General features: G+C 40.8%; 3 protein-coding genes across 3 annotated transcripts in view; 2 read left to right on the top strand and 1 right to left on the bottom strand.

The window, feature by feature from the left end:
* Window positions 1–11,378, top strand: part of gpc5a (glypican 5a) — a 174,388-nt gene extending 163,010 nt beyond the window's left edge. The window contains exon 9 of the mRNA XM_085456169.1: window positions 10,806–11,378. Within this exon, the coding sequence (XP_085312295.1) occupies window positions 10,806–10,960 (155 nt within the window). The 3' untranslated portion in view covers window positions 10,961–11,378. The remainder of the gene's footprint in view (window positions 1–10,805) is intronic.
* Window positions 1–23,628, top strand: part of LOC146718823 (uncharacterized) — a 170,214-nt gene that overhangs the window by 75,056 nt on the left and 71,530 nt on the right. The window lies entirely within an intron of this gene.
* LOC146718825 (uncharacterized) lies at window positions 4,794–6,221 on the bottom strand. Its single transcript, XM_085464412.1, has 5 exons — window positions 6,206–6,221; window positions 6,018–6,099; window positions 5,864–5,926; window positions 5,708–5,770; window positions 4,794–5,591 (listed from the first exon to the last, which is right to left on the bottom strand). Exons 1-5 carry the CDS (start codon window positions 6,219–6,221, stop codon window positions 5,060–5,062), a joined length of 756 nt encoding a protein of 251 aa, XP_085320538.1. The 3' UTR covers window positions 4,794–5,059.

The following is a 23,628-nucleotide window of genomic DNA, read 5'->3' as shown; positions in this document are numbered from 1 at the left end:
GTACCAAAAACATCTTTTGCACATGTTCCATTTTCACCTGTTTGCTATCAGACTGGTTATGAAAGGGATTGCAGCCCCTAATAACGGCAGTAAAAACCCTCCAGATTGGTTGATTGTCTTTCTCTTTTTCAAAGATTTTATTTTTTTGTCTGCAATCAGTCTGATTATTGTTTTTTTCTTTTTTAGCTGTTTGTACTGCTGATTGGTCAGTGGAATGTTACCATGCAATACATTAAAGGCTATCTCACACAATGCATTGATAAAATCTAAGTTTGAATTACTAATAATAACTCTGCGTAGAGTAGGAGGAGCCCTGTATATCATCTCCAACAGAGACAGATTCCTCCGCATGCGTGATGACATCCTCTCACCTCTTTGCTGATTTTTGTTTTGGAATGTAAACAACCGGACGGTCTGACAGTAAATTTGTTCTGAGTCTTAAATAGTCCGGGGTCTTAGCTTTATAGTCTATTAAAAGATACCCGTATGTTGTCGATGTGGCATCATTAAACGCTTCTATAAAATATTTAGTATTACCCGGAAACATTTGCCTGGCTAAAAGCATAACCTGATATTTATCTCTCGGATTTTTAAACAATATTAGGTAATTAGTGTTCAAGGAAATGGTTCTACTGGATTTTCCCTGAATAAACAAATTCTGAACTAGATATATACAACTCAAATTCCTATGATGCACATACTTTGTGAACACATTTTGTACTTCTAAATTGTTAGCTGCATCGTTCATCACATCGTCTATAATTAACAAATTGTTCTTTTCTGCAGGCAGAAGGGTGTCATCAGCAAGAGATTCGGGTATACCGTTAACAAAGTTTATGTTTCTTATCTTAAGAAGCTGGTCATATAGTGTCTGCCAGCATGAGTATATATACACAATGTTATCAATGCTGCATGATATAATCCTGGAAGAGTTTTCAATTATGTTTTTAACAAAAAAAGTCTTGCCACAGTTACTGGGACCGCTGACCACCATGCTGAACGGATGCTGCAACCGGGCGTCAAACCCCTGTTCTAATTTAAAATCCATAAGGAAGGGTTGTGAAGTCTGGGAGCACACGGCGCTTATTGTAAACAACTTTAACTTTTTTCACAATGGTTTCATTCTTCAAATGAAGCTTCTTTTTATCGCGTCTGATGCTATCAGACACGGCAACTAGGTGTGCGTCTGATGTCTGATTGGCTACAAACTTGCGGACTAAACCTTTCAAGGAGTCGTGGGTGACAACTTTCGAGTTTAATGCATTCAGTGTGACGCCTTTACATTTGACCTGGGTCTTGCCCAGCGATGTGTGATACGCATAACATTTTGGCCCACCGGAAACAAATTCCGCTATGTAATCCTCCACACCATCCTCTCCACAATCTAATTCACTTGTGAGATCCCCCAGAAACGGACCTAGAGGAGGCATCCACTCGCCAGGGCGTGCCGTGAAAATGACACTGTCCGTGTCACAATACAGCACGCGCTGCTGCAAGTTGTCTAGCAAATCATACAGCATGAGTCTGGCGTGTGCAGTGGTCATGGCCCCGACAAAGACATTAACGTCCTTCACACGGGAAGCTCTACCATCAGCGTGGCGCCACTGCACCATTGCGACGTCGTCAGAGATGAAACAAAACTGACGCACGTCGTACTGGTCGCTAAACATTAGCTGGCTAAATCTGGAAGGGTCTGTAATGAGCTCAGATGATGCCATGTTTGACCTCATGCTGAAACGACCCCATAACGAGTTTAACAACAGCTTGTTACAGTTACGAACAGCTTTATTTACACAAATCTTGGATGGGTCTAGCATTATTCCCTCCTTCTCATAATACTCGTCTATGTACTTCTGCTGTTCGTCAGGTGTGTTCACATGTTCAGGATACCCCGAGGCCTCCTGTTTGAGTTTTAGGAAGGCTTTCACATAGTCTTTAAACAATGTGTCGGTCTTATTGGGGAAATGCCACACCTCATCAACAGCAAGAACCCTGTATCCCTTCTCAACAGCTTTTTCAAGCTCAAATGAGACCCATGTGCCTTTCAACACCCGCTCACTGTCACTGTGCCCGCATGCAGTATGCTGGTTCTGGTCTTCAGCACACATGCTGCAGAGTGGAAACATCAGTTTTCCATGGCATCTGTAGGGTAGGACGGGGTGAAAAAGACCCTTAGGTGGGAGCACTGTGCATTTAACAAAGCCGAAATAATTTTCTAGCTTGTCAAAGTTGGTGTAAATGACTTGAGGGTGTCCTACAGGATAGTCTTTTTTAGACTGCACTGTGGGATAGAGACTGGTGAAGTCGTAGTAAAATATTTTTTCATCACAAGCAGTCTTGTGGTACAGCTTTAGAGCATTTGTGCGACCGCCAAAAAGGGCGTCTCGGGGATTCAGGCGTTCTGGCTTTCTGTACGTATGCATGAAAGCCACAACTGCAGGGTCTGTCTGCTTCAAGGCACCCCATTCACACTCCCACATCACTATTACGCTCACACTGTGTTGTGATCTCAGTGCATCAACTTTGTCACAAAACATGCGATGCAGCAGTCCATAGGATGCTTTGCTGACAGGATTAACTTCACTCTCGGGGTAGCATTTAACACAACCGTGGTGAAAACATCCTGCAAATTCATAAGCTGTATTACTTGTGGGGTCAAAACCGTCCACAAAATACGGTCCAACCCTCTGTTCGCCTCCTCTGAGAGCATGTTTTACCACTTTGTTGGTGGTGTGGGACACATATTGAAGCCATTCAATAGAGACGTTAGAAAACGTCTTGTTCTGCTCAACGTATGCCCCTTCATACGTGAGAGCGAGCGCGTCTCTAGGCAGAAACAGCGTTTTATACACACCCATACTAAATGCAGCCAGGGTGGTATACATGAATGGATCAACTTGAGTACAACCCAGTAGCGTGTCACGATAAATGATGCATGCTTTACGCAGGACATCAACATCGTTAACACAGTAACGCCTGAGTTCAGCCTGAAAATCAAAGGGATTCTGTGAGGCAACCTGGTACCATTCCATGAATCGCACCTTATCGCTTTCAGACATGTGCTCATAGCCGTAGAAGGAGGGGTCTGGGTACGGGCCCACATAACGCTCATTATCCCTCGTATTAAACCTGTGTGGGAAATGGCCCTTCTGCAGGTCTTGAAAACCTAAAGCAGAGGGTATTTTGGCAAGGCCCATGGGCAAAAAGCTGAACGAATCAATCCACCGCTGGTCATAGTCCCTGTCATGCATTAAAATCACACGGCTGCCGCTCATTATGACACTAGGTGTTATGCTCTGTCTGACAAAGTACTCGAGGAGTATGTAGTTATCAAAGCCAGATGCATTATGTGCTATGAAAGTGTACCCACGAAACCTTGGGCGTCTGTAATGCTGCACAAACGCCTCCACACACTTTAATGTATTAAATGTGAACTTATTGCCCTTCAGATCAGACGCACACACAAAGTTAGCCTCGTGTTTACCGTTGTGGTACCGCGTCTCAAAATCATATAAAATGTATTTATCGTTAGGCTTCTGTTTTTCAACAGGCTGTATGAAACACTGATGGTCGGAGTCTCCTGCTAATTTAGGTTCGCGGCAGTGCTCGCATCTAGGCTGCGCACATTTGTGTGGCAATTTCTTGGATTCTCTATATGTGGTGCCACAGTGCATGCAATGTTTCATATTATCACAGGGGATCATGTTGTGTTTTAATTCAGGTAATTTGTGTTGTTGGTAACAGTGTTGTGATTTGCAGATGCGGTTACAGTCGCTGCATTTCACTGTGGGTCCCCTGTGATGTTGACAGAGTGTGTAACATGTGTTACATCTATGTTTACAGCTGTGCTGTAATGGTGTATTATATATACTGTAACAGAAATTACACACATAGGATCCCCCCAAAAAAGCGGTCGGGTTTAAAATCAGGTGGTAATGTTGATTATGGAGATACATCATCAACGTGTTAGGGTTTGGCTCTTCATGTGTGTAAAAACATTCCAGGCGTTTACGCCCTTCTGTGTGGTAATAGATTACAATCTTAATGTTGAAGTGCTTCTCAAATTTACCGACATCAGAGAATGATACTTGCTGTGTGTCGCATAGACCTACTTCAGCATGCATCTGTTTAGCTGTAGCAAGTTTTTCATGCTCAGAGGATGATGAGTTTAATGAATGTGCTATGCATAGGGAGAAGCACAAATTGTTGTTTGTGTTGTTTGGTGTGTATAAATGTCTGCCTTTCTTTGAGAGAATCTCATCATAAGGTATGTGCGCCAGTCTTAAGCGAGACCCGCCACTACTGTTCTGAGCTACCGTGACAATAAACTCTAATTCATCATCACCGATAGATTCATCATTACTCTGCATAACTTGTGCAATTTGATCGAGAAACAGCTCCGGATCATACCGATCATCAGCGTTTAAAACAGCCTGAACATCTGAAGCCAGCGAGGGGCCACGCAGGACCACGTTTAGAACACTGCCCTGTTGGGATCCCGCCACAGCTCTGTCTATCACATTGGCTAAGCACTCGCGCACTCGCGCCGGCACTTGTTCTGGATGATCGAGACTTATACCCCTAAAATCAAGGCGTTCACGCAATTCGCGAGCATTAAAATTAGGTATCTCTCTAATGTGTGACTGAGAGCGGCTGCCGGACCCAGACTGCACAACGGGCTCAATAACAACTGCAGTAGCTGCAGCAGAGGTGACCCGGCTAGATTGTGCATCAGACGCAAAATCACCAGCAGCACAAGCTATATGGTTAGCATCAGTAACAGCAACGGCCCGAGCAACACCAGCTGTACTATCACTATTATTAGCAACAATAGCCCCATCAGCAATAGCAGACGTAGGAACAGTCTGACAAGGATGTGTATCGGATGAGGCTGATGCAGGCACCCTATTAAGTCTAGCTATAATATCGTCTAATTTTTTATCTGTTTCTTCAGCCCACTGCATAAAAGTCTCTAAGTCAAAACATCTAACAGGAGTGGAGGTTCCGTTATTATGTTTAAATAATTTATTTGGAGGGTCCATGGTCTGGATTTTAAAAGTCAGGGACTTGAAATTTTGCTGCAGATGTTGTCTAATGTACTACACACTTTGTTTATGAGTTTGGTAAACTGTTGCCTTTGTACCTGTGCTTCTTGGTGGTATTGATTGAGTCTAGCTTCAATCAAACATAATTTATCAGCTATTGAAGCTATATGACTTTGTTCAGCAGGCTGAGCGTCTGGAAGCTTTATGTAAGCATCATACGCCGCTGATATTTGAGAGTCTGTTATGCCGTCTTCTTCGAAATCTATGTGTGAATCAACGCTATTTCTGACACATTCTGGGGTGGTGGGTATATGAACTAGATCAAAATCTGACATGCTGTACTCAAAAACATCAGAGAAATCGCGAGGTAGCCACTCACTCGGGGGTGTTGCAGGTTCGCTGATGAAGATCGGTTCTGACTCTCCACTGTTGCACAAAGCTCCAGGTTTTTGTTGTTCTGGGAGGTCGATACTGCTTAAACATTCCAAAAACGTCTGGAATCGTATGGTGTCCTGATCATTATGAGGAGGGGTGCTGTTCTGCAGTCTGTGAAGATAGATAGACATGTGTTAAAACATATTATACATGTACCCATTTCAAACTGAATAAGCGTGTCTCCCTCTCTATCTCTTTTTATCTAATTTATATATGCCTATGCTTACCTTGTAGTGTGCGTTATTCGGGATGGTCCTGCTTCTCCACACACCCGGTTCTCTGGCGTGGCTCTGTAGGTGTAAAACGGTCAGTTTAGAACATTTGTAATTGTTTAAACCCCTTTAAAAAAAAATACACAACTATACATCCCGTTGTATACACACCTGATGTAAGGTAGGGCTCTGTGGTAGCGGTGTCTGAATGTTTTCCTGCTCAGTTTGTTAACCCTGGAACAAACAAAAACGTTATTACATAATTTAAAACAATCGCTAGTTTAAAACATACATACGTTTAAAAATCCAGTAATGCTGTACACACCTTGTGCCTGTTAGAGAACTAGTTCCAGCTGTAAAAGCGCCCGTTTCTAAAGAAAAGGGTCCTGGGCCGTTCTCCCGAACTCCTAAAAATTAAGCTTTTGTTTTAGGAAAAAAAGATAGTTTGAATATCCTATAATATGTTAACATAACACTTTTTAAAAATCCAATAATAGGTTTTGTTTTACTTACCGTTTACGATGTCCATGTTATAAAGAACGATGTTAGTGTTGATGATCGCAAAGAAAATGGTGTGCTCTGCAGCGAATCTTGAGGCGTAAATGGCTCAGGGTATCGGGCTCTGTGCGTGTTTTTTATATAGGGTGGGGGTTTCCAAAAAGAAAGGTATGTCTCCAATCAATTTAAATGAGACCCTACAGGGCTTTTGTCTTCTCAAGGAATTACAAAGGAGCCGATACTTCAGACAATAGGCGGGGTCGCCACCCGACTGGTACCAACTGCCCCATTTACCTTGTCGAGGAATTACAAAAAGAGCCAATACTGGCCACTTTAAACAATAGGTTGGGCCCTTGTTCGCATGGTACTCTCAACAACTAAGTGATACCCGCGGTGGGCTTTTACAATCCTGAACAAATTCAAACAATTAGCCAGCTGTTGAAAAGTTGGAGCGGGTCTGGGCGACTGGTTTTAGAAGTATCACTGTAGCGTTTATTTTCTAAAGGGGTGAATGTTATTTGCGACTATCTGTTGTGTTAAAAACTACTCTGAAACCATGAAACCACTTACAGAAGAAATGGCCCGTTTGATCCGTTTTTAAATAAATAAAATGCTTGCATCGGTGCATGGTGTGACACCAGAATCACAAAATGAGTGTATTTAAAAGACGATTAGTTTGAAAAGAGCGATACTGGCTGCTTTGGGGGAAAAGGTGACATTGTGTGCAGCGTGTTTTAGAAGTATCACTGTAGCGTTTATTTTCTAAAGGGCTGAATGTTATTTGCGACTATCTGTTGTGTTAAAAACTACTCTGAAACCATGAAACCCCTTACAGAAGAAATGGCCCGTTTGATCCGTTTTTAAATAAAATAATCGCATCAACCCTGGAAAGAAACCCCAGTAGATGTGTAAAAACTAGTTAAATTAAAACTAGGGGTTTGATTAAATGAAACGCTTGTGAACATACTGACATCACCCATTCAGAAGAAATTCCCATTTGTGCCGTTTATAAAATAAAATGCATGCCTCACCGCAAGCTGAGACATTGTCAGATTTAGAAAATTAGTGTGATTAAAACACTATTACCAACACTTTTGACTAGAGCACACCCTCTTTGTTAAGGCGCACTGTGAACCAAAACAGCTTCCACTCCGCCAAGAATGAAACAAGATGTCTCCAATCAATTTAAATGAGACCCTACAGGGCTTTTGTCTTCTCAAGGAATTACAAAGGAGCCGATACTTCAGACAATAGGCGGGGTCGCCACCCGACTGGTACCAACTGCCCCATTTACCTTGTCGAGGAATTACAAAAAGAGCCAATACTGGCCACTTTAAACAATAGGTTGGGCCCTTGTTCGCATGGTACTCTCAACAACTAAGTGATACCCGCGGTGGGCTTTTACAATCCTGAACAAATTCAAACAATTAGCCAGCTGTTGAAAAGTTGGAGCGGGTCTGGGCGACTGGTTTTAGAAGTATCACTGTAGCGTTTATTTTCTAAAGGGGTGATGAAAAGAGCGATACAGGCTGCTTATAGCATTTATTTTCTAAAGGACTGAATGCTATTTGTAACATTTACTGTGTTAAAAACTAGCTGGCTGGCTTTGTCTCACTCTTAGTTCAACATTCCGAAATCCCGATTTTTAAATAAAATGATCGCATCAACCCTGGAAAGAAACCCCAGTAGATGTGTAAAAACTAGTTAAATTAAAACTAGGGGTTTGATTAAATGAAACGCTTGTGAACATGCTGACATCACCCATTCAGAAGAAATTCCCATTTGTGCCATTTATAAAATAAAATGCATGCCTCACTGCAAGCTGAGACATTGTCAGATTTAGAAAATTAGTGTGATTAAAACACTATTACCAACACTTTTGACTAGAGCACACCCTCTTTGTTAAGGCGCACTGTGAACCAAAACAGCTTCCACTCCGCCAAGAATGAAACAAGAAACAAAGAATTGCTTTTAAGAACACATGCATAACTGAATGTTGCGATACACCTAAGTGAAAAAATAGTTTAATTAAAAACCCTATGGTTTGATTAAATTAAAACCCCGTTAAAAACACATAAACTCATATAACCCCTCTGATACCCTGTGGTATTTCCACACCTGAACACGCATGCGCACACACACACACGAAACTGGTCAAATCGGTTTGGCTGGCCGCCATCTTGGACTAGTGCCATCGAATTACTGAACGCGCATGCGCACACGCACGAAACCGGTCAAACCGGTTCTCAAACCGGTTTGGTTGGCCGCCATCTTGGACTAGTGCCATCGAATTACTGAACGCGCATGCGCACACGCACGAAACCGGCCGCCATCTTGGACTAGTGCCATCGAATTACTGAACGCGCATGCGCACACGCACGAAACCGGCCGCCATATTGGACAGGTGCCATCGTATTACTACTAAGGACTACAGTATCATGCAATCAGCAAACACACACATGCCATAAATATATAGCATGTGGATACACATAAACAATGTCACTACAATATGTGCAAAATAAATCCTAAATACCTAGAATTATGTTTAATTTTGCATGATTTGCATCGTAAAGTGAGTGGCACTGTTGTGCAGATGTTAGCTCTGTTGCCTCACAGTGGAGGTTGCTTCCTGTGGCTGCTTGGGGTTTCTCCCGTCTGAAGACACTTGAGGTTAATTGGTTATTCTAAATTGGTATTAGCCTTTTGAATGACTAGCGACCTGCCCACCAAATTCTGCTGCTTACCCAGTGTCAACTGGGATAGGCTTCAGCATCTGTGTGACCCAAAGAGGAGAAGCAGTCATGAAAAGGGATGGATGTATCAGGAATTGTAGACTAGATCACTATGTGTAAAAGTGGGGGGGGGGAAAGTAAGTCGTCTATGGAGCGTATCTGTATGTATTTACAAATTATTTAGCATCCAAATATGACATCATTAGACTCATGTTATCATTATTTGGGGTGGTGTGTAAACTCAAACTGATAGCTTCATGGTTGAAACAAATGCCCTATTACTGCATTGTTGTGTGCACATTATGCCTCTCTCACTCTAACTTTTTGTATCTGTACTTTTTGTTTTGTTTTACTATGGCATGTTTTACTATATATGTGTGTGTGTGTGTGTGTGTGTGTGTGTGTGTGTGTGTGTGTGTGTATGTGTGTGTGTGTTTAAAGCTCTAAAGAATTTTATAGGTAATTTAGAGATGCCCCAAATTGGAGTGCACACAGAAACTGAAGGAAGAAAAAAACTTCCTGTAATCCATCTGAGGATTACTATTTATAGCGTGTTATGATGATGATGATGCGTTCACCGTTAAAACATTGACATAAACATATTAATGGCTGTTGACACAAAGGAACACCCAAGATGCCTTTTAAAGCACCTTTGGGGGGGATGACACAGAGGCTGAAGGTGCACTGTAGTTGCATCAGCTGATTATAAATAGGGTAGTGGAAAATTAACCAACTCCCCTAATGACATAGTCCGAGCATTGCTGTATTGCAGCTGTTAGATGTATGCAAGACATTAGACCTCAGGTAATAATGTATCTTTTAATGTAGTCTATATTGACAATATAATATAAAGATGTGCAAACTTGACTTATAATTAAATGCCAGCGACATTTTCTTTAGAAAGTAACATGCTTTTAGGAGGCAGAAGTATTTTTGGATTAAAATTAAAGTTAGCAGATTTGGTTAGCAGAGTGCTTCCTTAGACTGTAAAGTTTTTACTACCAAAGAGTCTTCCAATCAGTGTTTGCTAACATAAACATTTAAAATAAAACTAAATAATCTTTCTTACCAGAACTGCCGTACAAACTTCTCCAGCAGGCAAATACCAAAAAACACTCCAGTTACAATTATAAGTTATACAGTTATAATTCAAGGTCAGTGACAGGAATTAGCTTGTGATTCATACATCCACCTGTGTTAGCATATACCTATCAGTCAGCTTGAAGTGTCCATTTTTCGGCACTTCCATGTTAGCCTTACTTTGTAGCTCCAGAAGTTGCTGCTCGAAAAAACATCCCATGCAGAATCAATTCATTGCTAGCTAAAGGACAGCAAGCAGCACACTGAATAAACAACAAATTGATCCTAATTATTTTGTGTAGATCCAAAGCCCGAGACATCTCTATGCCATAGCCCTCCAAAAGCTATTAAAACCTAAAACAGAGCGACACTACGTCTTACTTTATTGCAGTGAACATGAGGACAGTAGTTTAATTGAGCAAAATTCCATGCTGGCATTAGAACTCAACAAATCTGCATTAATTTACTGCTGAAAATACTCCACAACAAATTTAGTGCTTATGTACTTAAACAGTGACATATATGCAGTTGTGTATCTGTGAATCTCCAGCAGAATTAAATGAATTTAGGGGAAAATACACAAAAAAGGGAGAAGGTTTGGGCAGTTTTATAAGGCAGGGAGATGATTTGTTGGTTTGTTGTTGTTGTTGTTGTTTTTTTTTCATGGCAGTTGTTGATGATAAAGCAAATGAAATATATCAGTCTCATCCTTTCACTGACAAACAGCATCATTCCTTCCAATGATGTCATGTTTCTAATGAGCTTCCTTCTGACTGGCATTTTGGTTTGTGCTCTCTCCTCAGTGAGCCCGGATGTGACCGGTAATCACAAACATCATCTTCATTATCACCATCCTGCCAAGGATTCAGAAGTGAAGGGCAGATCCAGGAGCTTCAGACTGACAGGAGCCATTTGGGTCCTGGGATTGCCTTGTTTACATGTGCTCCTGGCCTTGTAACAGCTGCTGTTTTGCAGCTTGAAACTTTCAGACTTGATTTCAAGATTATTTATCCAAAAAAGGGCCAGTGGAAGCTCTAATAAATCATGGACCTTCACTTCCACACAGAGGAGGACAGGGCAGGAGTGATTGTGTGGAAACTACAAGACTCAGTGTCTCCTATAAGCATATGGTGGCTTTGAAATGTATGAATTATTTTTTATCAGTTACATGGCATTCATTAACACTAACCATGACCTATTTATAAAAGGTGATGTCAAAAAACTAACGGCTACCGCATATGTTGTAAAGTTGGATTTCTGTATATTCAGCATAAGGTGTGTGGAAAGCATTTAATTACAAGAATCAAACTACATGTACATGCAGTATTTCATTTAAAAGCAGTCTTTTTTTTAATAATATAAAAGTGCTCAAATCACTGTTGAAACCTTCAATAACTTACATATTCTACATCTTACTAATAACAAATACAAAAAAGGAACTCGAAATATCTGCTTCTCTTCAATAATAGCTGCCTTGCTGTCCAGGATCCTTTTAATTGGTATACTTCAATTGTAAAACTGACCTGTGATGCTATGCGGAGAGAAACGATGAAAGGCAAACGGTGAGCAGGTGGACGTGGGGGGCAAGTGAGAGAATTTATACCCCTTTCTTCTTTAGAAATAGATTAGTTTCCTCAGGAGTCTATTATCATCTTTCAAACTCAATCCTCCTCTGCCTTCATAGGCCTGGATAGGGGCTGATAGCTCCTGGAGCCGCTGGTGAGGAAGAATCCAATTGCTTCTACCTTCTACCTGCCTGCATACCGTCGCTGTGCCGCTGACAGGTTTCCGTACAGAGAAAAGTAAAATGATTTGTTTCACATATGCCATGCAGGTCTCTCAGTGGCTGAGAGAGAAAAGTGGTGCTGAATAAAGGCTCTTTGCTCGCATATCCTAGGGAGCTCTCTCCAGTGGCTAAAATGATCATTTTTATATCTAAAATGTCACTACTATATTTAGCATATGCACATAAATACATACAGTACACATTGCAGAAGTAAAGGTAAACCTTAAAGCTGCTACTGTAAATATAGATCGCGGTGTAACTGAGGCATTCCAATGGTTCGAGTGTACAGAAAGATTTCTACCACAATATACTTTAATAGGAGTAATAACCAATAATGATTATTGTTAGGAGGATGTGAAATTAATTTATGAAGTCATATTACAATTAATTTGTGCTGAGAAATGTATGTGAGACCCATGACTGTTCACCGCTCATCTTAATGTGGAACTTAGCGGCGCAAAGTGCAAATTGGATTTTCTCTTTAGCTTCACCTTAAATCCCCTCTTCAGTCGCAGCTTTTTTTATTTTCCAGCTGAAATATAATTTCCTTGGGTGCTCTGTTTGATCATATACGATCATATTTTAAAAGCCTGCGACCTTGCTCAGACTGCGGCTGTGAGGAAGCGTGAACACTAATTGCTTTCATTGGCCATTTTCACCTTTTATACGCCAGGTTAGACTCTAATGCATTCAAGGTTGTTTAACTAGCTGGAAGCTTTGAGTCTCAAGATTAATAAACGTGTATACATTTTACTCATCATTTCTTGCATCGATTTAGTGTCTTATCTTGTGGCTTCTGATCTTGGGCGAGATTCCCAAATGACAATTGCACTTGGAAACAAACTTGAGGCAGTCGTTTGACTTCATAATAAGTCACAACTGCTGCCTCAAATCAATTATATCACAGGTTACTTCCCTCAAAGTTAGCACTGTTGTCGTTTGAACAACCGTCTTAATGACACCCCTGAAGGATGTGTTCAGCCTCGTAATGACATACAGCAGACGCAGAGACAAAGGTGCCTTGAGGCTAAATAGAGATGCCAGGTTATACTGGTTCTCCTTACTTAAAGAAAGGATTTGATATATAAGGATGTCTTATATAGTTTTTATTGCTACATAGCGAGACTGGCATCCAGAGGAGGGAGGTAAGGGGCCAGAGGCTGATAGTGATGCCAACGAGGTGCCATTGAGCTGTCACTGCAACATGCCAGAACCTCTTGAATAACATGTTTATTTTCTAATATCCGGTTTGGAGAGAAAATGTGTAATTTGCAAAATGAAATGTGTGTACGACATGTAAAATAACACGTTTTTCATTACATCTGGGGCTTAATTTTCATGTTGTCAGTTCACTCTGTTATAATAAGGCACTGAAGTGACTGCTTAGATACTGGAATGCAACTGCATTTCTAAAAATAGGTCAGACGTTACGAGAATCCCAGTCGGACCATCAGGTCAAGTGAAATGGGTTTGGAAGAGAAGAACAAGAGATTGAAGTCGAACTGTAAAATAACTAAATGTCCATACTATACATCAATCGCTGTTAACGGAATAGATTCAGGTTTAGCTTTGACCTACTGTACTTGCCATAGTTATTGCACCGCAATCCTTTGCAGTGATCACGAGTTACTCGGTTTCAGCTCTGAATAAAGTCTTGGACTGTTTACAAGTTGTCTGTTTTTTCTGCCTGCTTGTGTTTGTGGCTCTCTTGGTTTGCTCTTTTTTACCACAATCCTGTCTTTACAAATATCAGCAGTTTAAAAAATGAAATGATTACTCAACGACATGACTTAAATTAAAGCATGTTTTTCCAGCTTTCAGCTGTCATCCATACAGTTTGTTTTGCTCCTCACCAGGCTTACGGTAACTTCCAACCATCCCTGGACATTTGAAAAAGTAATCCATATGTGTCTGTAAGTGTCTAACGTTTAAATATAAATGAGAGCACATGTTAACACTTTATGATAAAGTTATCAAAGTAAACATTGTTACTTTTTTCAGGTTTATGTAAAACAGTTTTGCTGACATTTTTGGCTTTGGTGGTTTGAGGAGCTCACAGTGAGAGCCCCTCACTGTCCAGCACTGTGGCCTCATGTCGACACCTTGAATCTGCAGTGTTTTGGTGATGAGTCATGAGTAGTTGTGAGAGTTGGAACAGAATAAAGCAGAAACCTGAGATTTTGGACTCTCTCTCAACTCTAAGTCCCTCTGGTCACTCGATAGTCATTCACATGGTGAATAAGACAGAAGAATACCCCAAGGCCTTCACGCTGGGCTGCAGCATGTCTGCCACATGCCCTTTTTCTTCCAAATTGCCCATTTAAGTTGCTGCAATTGCCTCATTACGGCAGAGATGTGACCTGGATACTACCAATGACTATTATTAAATTGTGCATCAAGCTACATCCCAGTTGATTGTGTTTCTAACTACAGGACTATGACAGATCATCTAGACTGCTGTTTTTTGCGAACAACAAATTTACTCATCGTGTGTCTTCAGCGGATGTCACTTCATGTCACATAGTGATTTCACCCTTAGTCGGAGAACGATATGGCAAAACACTCCCATTTGATGCTCCTAGTGAACACACATTTCGTCTGTAACAGTTATATTTGTGAAATGACTCATGGATTTTTGCACATTGTTCTCTCTCTGAGTAATCATAAGCTAATATTCGGTCTTTTATGTGACATGGACAGAAATATTGTGCCTATGGTTTGTATTTGTTGTCTGTTATTATTCTTTTCTTTAATCAGAAAAAAAAGACTATTTCTTAATTATAACTTAAATATAAAACAACACATTGACTCAAGAGCCCAGTTTACAGACTTGAAAAGAAACAGCAAAATAATGACTGTAAAAATCAATCCGATCATGAGCAATTATTATGATTACTAAACTCCTTATTAGTTTGTATAGTGTGTCAGAATTTTGAACTTTTATATCAGGACATCATAAAAATGATCTACTCCATACTCTGTTTTCAAATTATGTAAATATATCCTGAGATGAACAACAACATTCACACTTACATTATTTATTGAAAAAACAAAACCCCAAAATGCACACACAGTGTGTGAAAACAAAGTATACCCCATGATTCAATTCAATTCAGTTTTATTCATATAGCGCCAAATCACAACAGAAATCATATGACCCTCGATGAGCAAGCAACAGTGGGAAGGAAAACCTCCCTTTTAACAGGAAGAAACCTCCTGCACATCCATGCTCATGGCCATCTGCCATGACCTGTTATCAATAATAACTTGAAATAACAATTTTCTGTAATTGATTAAATATTAATATATTTCTTTTTTTAAACACATAATTAAACTTCAGAACATAAATCTAGCATACTTTTGTTTTACTCTGACTGTAAATGCTTCTATTAAAGGCATGTTATACAAGCATTGTTTAAATAAACAATTACAAAATACACATTAATAAAATAAATCAAATAACTTAATTAGATATTTATGGCAATCCAACATGTTATTTCTTACCCTGTGCCATTTTTGCCATGTAAAAATTTTAGTTTAATTTCTTTTTAATACAGAATCAGGACTAAACAAAAGAAAGAAGTTGACACTGTTCACTTTATGGAACTAATGCAGAAGACGACTATTATCACTAAATCCTATTTTTTAACCATGTGGTCTCATTGAGATCGGAGTGATGATGGAAACAGTTGTTAATGTTAATTAAATAACTACTTAGTGGTTCAAGACACCGTCTGTATTGTCTGTGGATATCAGGCTGCTGTGGCTCAGGTGGTATAGTGTTGGCCATTAATCACAGGGACCCTCCACGTGGCCAAGCAACTGGCTTCTTATGACAAGTGATCGCCTTACAGGAAAACTCTGTCTCCATTGCTGCACGACTGTCTGCGTGAATGGGAAACACTTTGGAAAGCTCTTTCCAGATTCAAGCTAAAGATAAAGTGAGCTACATTACTGTGAACTTACCATTATTACGTTTAACCCCCAAAACCATCAAAGAAACCTTTTTACAATGTCTGCTGGTGTAATTACTCGATAATATCATGTGAAATGTTGAAGTATTTTTCAGTAATGACTGAAGTGAAACTACATCATAAAATCACAATGCTTTAATGTTTAATTTTGTGACAGTGTCTCAAAGTGCAGTTATTCTTTGCAGAAACCCTGCCTTTGGCATTTTTCATTACTGGTAATTGGGAGTTGAAGAACCTGGACGGTAATAGGACAGTGTTCAGTTTCCACACAGAGACTAAGAAATGAATGGCGATATTAATGAACTCCTGCATTTTAAAAGAGGTGAAGGCAGGTATTTTTGAACAGCTCCCATTGCAGTAGTTTCTCTGTGCTGGAGTGAGTCCAAGTACAATACACTTTGCTGTCTTCAAAATTACTCAGAGGTAAAGCTTAAGATAGTATGAACCGTTGTCTTTGGAGTCTTTTATCTCCGCATAGTGAAGAACGGCTCCTGGGACCTTCTGAGGGGAATAATGCTGAGCACTGCTTAAATGCATACAGAGATTAATTTCATATTCCCGTTGAGGTTTCTGTTTCACTCAGAATTATGACTGTGACCTTGACAACGGCTAACGTTTAGCCTCAACTTAGACAGGAGCTTTAATCATCACAGTGCAGATGCAGCCAAAGCCTTGTGGCATTCATCAAGTTGTTCACGGTAAAGGAAGTGTTTTTACAAGCTTTACTCTGAACACAGGGCATGTCTTTGAAAACTGACAATTACTGTGAAGTGCAAGAGGTCATTTTTAACTAAATAAGGCTTATTGCTACATTAACACTGCATGAAACAAACCTTGGCCTGACAGGATTTTTTCTTTAATTTAGCAGTTAGTTTAAAACAGTACATTCAAAGTTTTTTAATAATTCTTTTGCCTTGGTATGTTGTTATTATTCCCATGCAGTTAGCAGGTGTTGGGTGGGGTGGGGGGTGGGGGGGGCCTTCAGTCCACAAAGGCCACCCCACCAGACTTGCTGTAAAACCACCACACCTGGTGCAGGACCTTTTGTTACCTGTGTACCCCCTGTCCCCCACTAATAGCTATTTCCATTCACCTGGGGCCCGTTCTTCGTACGTCGCTCACTACATCCAAGATCAAATGACACATCCAAGACCAAACCATCGCGCTAACCGTGAGCTCGCTAATCCGGTTCCCCGAACACACCTGCTGTTGACGATTAGTACAGCTGGCTGAAGTAATGTGCGATCACTGGGTGTCGTAAAAGGGGATGGGGCAATTGTGGCTCAAGAGTTGGGAGTTCGCCTTGTAATCGGAAGGTTGCCGGTTCGAGCCCCGGCTTGGACAGTCTCGGTTGTAGTGTCCTTGGGTAAGACACTTCACCCATTGCCTACTGGTGGTGGTCAGAGGGCCTGGTGGCTCTAACAGGGACCGCAGATTTAAAAGTAAAAGGGGATACGCATCGATAGCAGAAACAGTGATCGGCAACCCTCTGATTGGTCGGCGAAAATGTCGAAGGAGCGCGCTCGGTATTTTTCGGCAGCAGAGCAAGAACTCTTGAGTGAGGGATTTCAGGAGTTTCAGAGTTTAATCAGAACGCAAGGGAACACTGCAAAGGCTGCAAAAGCAAGGAGAGAGGGCTGGCAGAAAGTTGCTGACAAATTAAACTCGTAAGTAATTTAATAATAACAATAATAATGGAGTGGATTGATATAGCGCTTTTCAAGGCACCCAAAGCGCTTTACAATGCCACTATTCAGTCACTCTCACATTCACACACTGGTGGAGGCAGCTACGGTTGTAGCCACAGCTGCCCTGGGGCAGACTGACAGAAGCCAGGCTGCCATATCGTGCCATCGGCCCCTCTGGCCAACACCAGTAGGCGGTAGGGTAGATGTATTATATTATACTATATTATCCAATATTATATTACATTATATTATATTATGTTACATTATATCCTCTTTCACATTAGAGCCACGACAGGACCCACTAGAACATGGGAACAAGTAAAAGTGAAATATGAGAATATTCTACAGAATGGTAATATTTATCACTTATATTGCTTGTCGTCTCTTGGAAAGAGACCCTGGAATAATCTGTTTGTTTGTTCATAACAGCAACCAAGAAAAGGGCAGAGCAAAAAAAAGACAGGTGGTGGTCCTGCACCCCCTCGTCATGCTCGTCAACAAGTTGGTTAAGTAAATAATACCCTCACGGGAATATCGATATCTCTCAATGAGCACACTGTCGCGCTGAGCTAAAGGATCCTGTCTATCCCGCAATATACGCTGGATTCTGAAGACTCTCCTTATCAATCTTGCACCTTCCGCAATGGGTGGCTCGCGTATACGGACAGGACATGGCTGCGACAGACTTCCCAAATCCACCTTCGCTTTTATAGCCGTGGTCTCTCATCTTGATTACACGAAGTAATTTACAATTACTACTCTGAAATATGGATAACATCTGTAATAATCACATACATGTAATAGAATGTTAATAGTACATTTCCCTTTTTTGGGGAATGACCTGTATGTATCTGTGTGACATCAATACAAGGATCAGGTGCTGCATTATCTTTAGTTACATTGATGTTATTTATTTATGGTGAAACAGTGGTGGAATATCGCTGTTGCTTTCGTATAAATGAAGCGGACATACCTGCGTGGCCGCGATCTAATCCTGTTTACATAAAGTAAACCTGCTCCCGAGCAGGTTTACGCTTACGGCTCTGTTGCTATGACAGCAAGTCCCGGATGAGCTTCGGGGAACCGAACGATCCAGGATCACGCGAAATCGTCAACAATCTAATCCAGCTAACTTACTTAGCGAGGTACGAAGAACAGGCCCCTGGTGTTTATACATGTTGTTTAGCTTTGCAGGTAAGTTTTTTGCAGCACTGTTTTGGTTTGATCACTTTGTTTGATCAAGTTTCATTTTTCTGCTCCACACTGATTCAATCTCTGCCTTTACTTTTCTACAGTGTTGTTTGTTTTGCAGCACCACTGGATTACTTTATTATACTAATTTCTTAGCACCAACAGTGCTTATTCTGGACACCTTGACTGCTGTGGTTATGTAAGTGGAATGTAGTGGTAACCCTTTTCTGGGTAGTAGCACTTAGACAACAATCAGAATTGCATTAACAGCTCATAATGTTGCATTTCACTGTTGCTCAAAGGAAGAGGTGCAACACAAACATGCAGGTTTGAATACTAAGCTTTGTCTTTTGTAACACATCCCTGTGTCAGCACACGCTTGTAGATTTGAAGTCTCCAGCACGTTGTGAACTCTTGGTCCGATTTCCTCCTACACAAACTTAAAAGTCACATATCTGCTACACACAGGTAAGTACATATACAAATAATTACTCATATGAGCCGAAGTACGAGCTGGTAGGGCTGACAACAACAGGTAGCTCAGGTCAAGTGCTGCTGTTGACCCGCACAGTTTAAAAACACAAAGACATTAAGAATGATAACATGAACATCTGAGTGAACATTCACTGCCTAGATCCAACGGTAAGGTTAAGGACCCGCATTTATTCAGGACTATGCTTCTATTCTCTCTTCTTTTTTTTTTCATTTTCAGACAAAAAAGAGAACAGTCAGCTCTACTGAGAACCAAACTAAGAAACCCTGCTGTCCCAAATGTGCTTTCAACATTTCTTGATGTGTGCTTTCAGAAATTAATGGCGTCTGAAAGCTTTCCCCAATCGGACACACCTCTCGAACCTCTTGGAGACAGCAGCGTGGGGCTTCTCAATCTCTTTCTGTCTGCACACAACTTTTTAGTCCCTCTGAGAATGGTGTAAACAGTCTCATCAATATAGTGTTCACCACTGTCTACCCACCCACTGCTTCCAGATTATCAGACAGGACTAGAGCACAGGTTTTACGATAAATCATCTCATCCTTTCCCTCCTTGACTTTCCTTTTCACTCACCCTCATTTTTCATCACTCTGAGACTCCCTCCTCATTCATTCACTGATCACTCTTCTACTACAGGGAAATGTTGATCACCTTAGGAGACTAAGGCAACTTCTGTATACACACAGTGCTAGGAAAAAGCATTTTTGCCTGGTTTGATTTCTTTATTTTTTGCATATCGGTCAAACTTACACATTTCAGATTAAGCAAATTTTAATATTAGACAAATCCATCCATCCATTCGCTTCCACTTATCCTTTTTCAGGGTCACGTGGGGTGCTGGAGCCTATCCCAGGTGTCTTAGGGCAAGAGGCAGGGTACACCCTGGGCAGGTCACCGGTCTGTCACAGGTCTAACATAGACAGAGACAACTAATCGCACTCACGTTCACTCCCCCATTCACACATATGGGCAATTTAGTGGTTGCAATTAACCTAACCCCACTAACTGCATCTCTTTGGACCGTGGGAGGAAGCTGGAGTACCCGGGGAGAACCCACGCAAACATGGGGAGAACATGCAAACTCCACACAGAAAGACCCTGGATGGTGGAATTGAATTGTGTAAATTGTGAGTTTCCTTCTCACTTACTTTTATCTTTATATCCACTCTTGGAAACTTGGAAACACACAGTGAATTATTCCAGAGGGTGTAGCACACAACAGACGACTATCCTGTCAAACAATGAGAGGAAATGTGCACTAATTCTTAAAATATGAAAAATTCAGCAAATGCTTATATTAAACCTGACTGCTAAATGCTTTTATGTTGGGTCATAATAATGAATCATTGTCCTAATTTTTTTTTTTCAGTTCATGCAACAGCTTTAGCAATGCTGCCATCGCTTTCAATTTTGAGAGATGAGTTCCATTCTATTTACTGACCCACTTATTATGGCTCACACAAACATGGCTGCCACCGCTAAGACCATCCCTACTACTCCCCATGGGCACTGACCCATTTGCCAGAGAAGCCAACCCTCAAAATTTCACATTTTCAGATCACATACAGTAAGTCATGCTTAAATCCGTTCTCTAATATTTCTCCTCTGCTGCACACCACCATCTAATATCCATCCCTTCCAATTCCCACCCCCTTTTTTTCTCCCCATAGCTTTCCGGTGCAAGGTAGGTGTTCTGCTTAACATTAGCTCCTGACTAAGGTCTGACACATCTCTGCATCCAGGGCAGACCGACTGCCAGTTCCATTTATGACAGAAGTCAATATATTATTCATGCCTCTTAATTAAGCAGTGAAGCAGCAGCTTATATGAATAACATGCAGAACATCGAGTTCTTGGATGGCACTTTGAATGCAACTTTGCCACCACATACACAAGAAGACACGATAAGAAATGGCACTGAGACAGACATCGCAAAGGAGGTGGTGCTTTTATCTACAAGAAATTATGTTATTATGATCATTTGAGGAAACTTACAAATGAGAACAGAGTGCTCATTATCATGATTGCACACAGACTGACTGATATTAAAGACTGTGAATGCTATACAGGACTTTAAGAACGCACGAAACTCCAGAAGATAAACAGCTTCCATTAACCATAAGATTTACCCACACAGCTACCTCTAGGGTTTAAAGAAAATGGTCCACACAAGAGAAAATATCAAATAGCAGCACTTTTGTGGGCAAAATATTTCTTGTTGGAGGGGAATTCAGACTGCTTTGAGCTGAGAGGAATTTCTTAATGTTATAACAAAGGCAAGGAGAAGAGCATCTCGGCACAACTGGTTGAATCTTTAAGCAGATAGATTACAGCAACCCAAGACCACACAGTGTAGTCCCCATCAGCTAAGAACAGGAAACTGAGGTTACAACTCACATGGACTTAACAAAAGTTGGATCACAGATTGTAAAAATCTTACCTGGTATGAGTTTCAGTGTCTGTTGTCACATTCTGATGGTAGGGTCAAAGTTTGGTGCAAACAACATGAAAGCGTGGATGCATCCTGCCTCGGATCAAAGGTTCAGGCAGCTGGTGCCAGTTTAAAAGGGTGTTGGACAAATTCTGTGCACACTTTCAGCCCCTTAGTACTAACTGAGCATCCTTTACACAACACAGCCTACCTGAGTGTTGTTACCGACCAATTCCATCCTACACTGCATCAACCTTCTGATGGATGCTTCAGGACGCTGCTATCATGAAGAGGCATCTGACAAATCTGCAGCAACTGTGTGACGTTATCAAGCCAACATGGGCCAAAATCTCTCAGGATTGTTTCCAGCACCTTGTTGAATCTGTGCCATGAAGAATGAAAGCAGTTCTGAAGGTAAAACCCAAGATGTACTTAATAAAGGTTACTTTTATAGTGATATGGCAACAGATTTCATTATTGATCATACAGTTTTTATGTTTATGCTCTAGTAAACGTTCAGTTCTGTAGTGGAGTAGAAATATAAAGTGATATAAGGTAAGATATAAGGTAAGTACTTTATTTAGTGCAGTGCTTAATATAGCAAACCTTTTTAAAAAAAGCCTACATTGTTTGTTTATGTTTGATTAATGACCTTATGACTAGTTAATTTCCTGCTGTTTAATCAATCCTTGTAGCTCGCATTGTAATCGATATTTGGAATCTGTGGAGAAGAATAAATTCTTGGACTTCTGTTTGACACAGTAATAAAGTTATTATTTATTGTTTATAATGGACAGTCTAATGAATTAAAATGTGGTTACAACCGTTTCTGCACATTTGCGTCTCTGTGAACATCAGTAAGTGTAGACACGTGCTGCAAATGTATATTTAGAGCAGATAAATCCAGGCTGTTTCGGGAAGCCAGGCTGTTTTAGTCTTTGATATTAAACAGAAAAAAAGGAGAAGTGTACTCTACCTGTTGGCTCTAGAGCCATATGCCTCTGACACGGTAGTATGCAGAACCTCACTTCTCGTCTTTCGTTCTTTTTTTTTTCCCCGAGTACAGATCAGTGTGGTGACAAGCCTAACATCCACTGCACTGGCTCACTAGATTCCTCTCTATCTCAAGTCAAGTGGTGGGTCAAAAAGGATAAAACCGTTTTCTTTCTCTTCTCTGATGCATGCTAATGCACAGTCTGTCAGTACTGAGGTGGTAAGGCCCTCAGGGAGGGTTTTCACTGAACTTCTTGCACGGAATTTCTTGTCTGTAGAAAGATCAGGGAGGGTAATCTCTGTCTCTGCTATCCAGGATTGTTCTGCTGTGTAATTCAGTCTTTATCCTAAATCCAGGGAGAGAAAGACAGTGGAGAGAGAGACAAAGACAGAGGGGGAAAGATTTATTTGAAAATGTCTAATGCAAAGGGTTTAGGGCATTGAGAGGAAGACGCTTTTTAGGATGATACTAGATGGAAATACATTTCCACAAAAACTCATTATACAGGGAAAACTTGTCCAATAAAGTAGCGGATAGCCAAGATTTTTAATCACTGAACTGCAGCTGTCAATTGAGCATTTCAGAGACAATGTTTATGTTATGGGAATGACCTTGGTGAGTCAGTCTATCACAATATGGAAGCTCCAGTGTTGGTTTGAAATGAAGCATAAACACACAGTGAGTGGGTGCAACACTCTGCATCTGTTCCTATTGGTTTAATGAGTACAACCTACGTGCCAGTGAGCCACAACATTAAAACTACCAACAGAAATGATTGATAATCTTCGTACAAATCAATCTTCTGAGAAATAGCTAGATAACTTCAGCTTTAACTCAGGATTTTCAGGGTTACAAATGTGTTTCACTACCTCTCTCCATGGTAACGTGTTTTGCTGAGATAAGAGTTCAGCACATACTAAACCAACACCTACTGACTAATCAATTCACCATTCGTTAAAGATCCTATGGACCCTGGTGCACAGAAAGTAGGAGGCCCTGCAGTTTATTTGAGATAGTTTGCAGGTTTTTATCTTTCTTTGATCATCAATAAGAAACTTGGAGCAACTTT

This window comes from Copadichromis virginalis, linkage group LG1 (genome assembly GCF_057382275.1).
Source record: "Copadichromis virginalis isolate Kocher_CV1m ecotype Utaka linkage group LG1, C_Virginalis_male_GT1.1, whole genome shotgun sequence".
NCBI classification, from domain to species: Eukaryota; Metazoa; Chordata; class Actinopteri; order Cichliformes; family Cichlidae; genus Copadichromis; species Copadichromis virginalis.
Note: the sequence above shows the minus strand (reverse complement) of the source record. Positions and strands in the feature narration are given on the sequence as shown.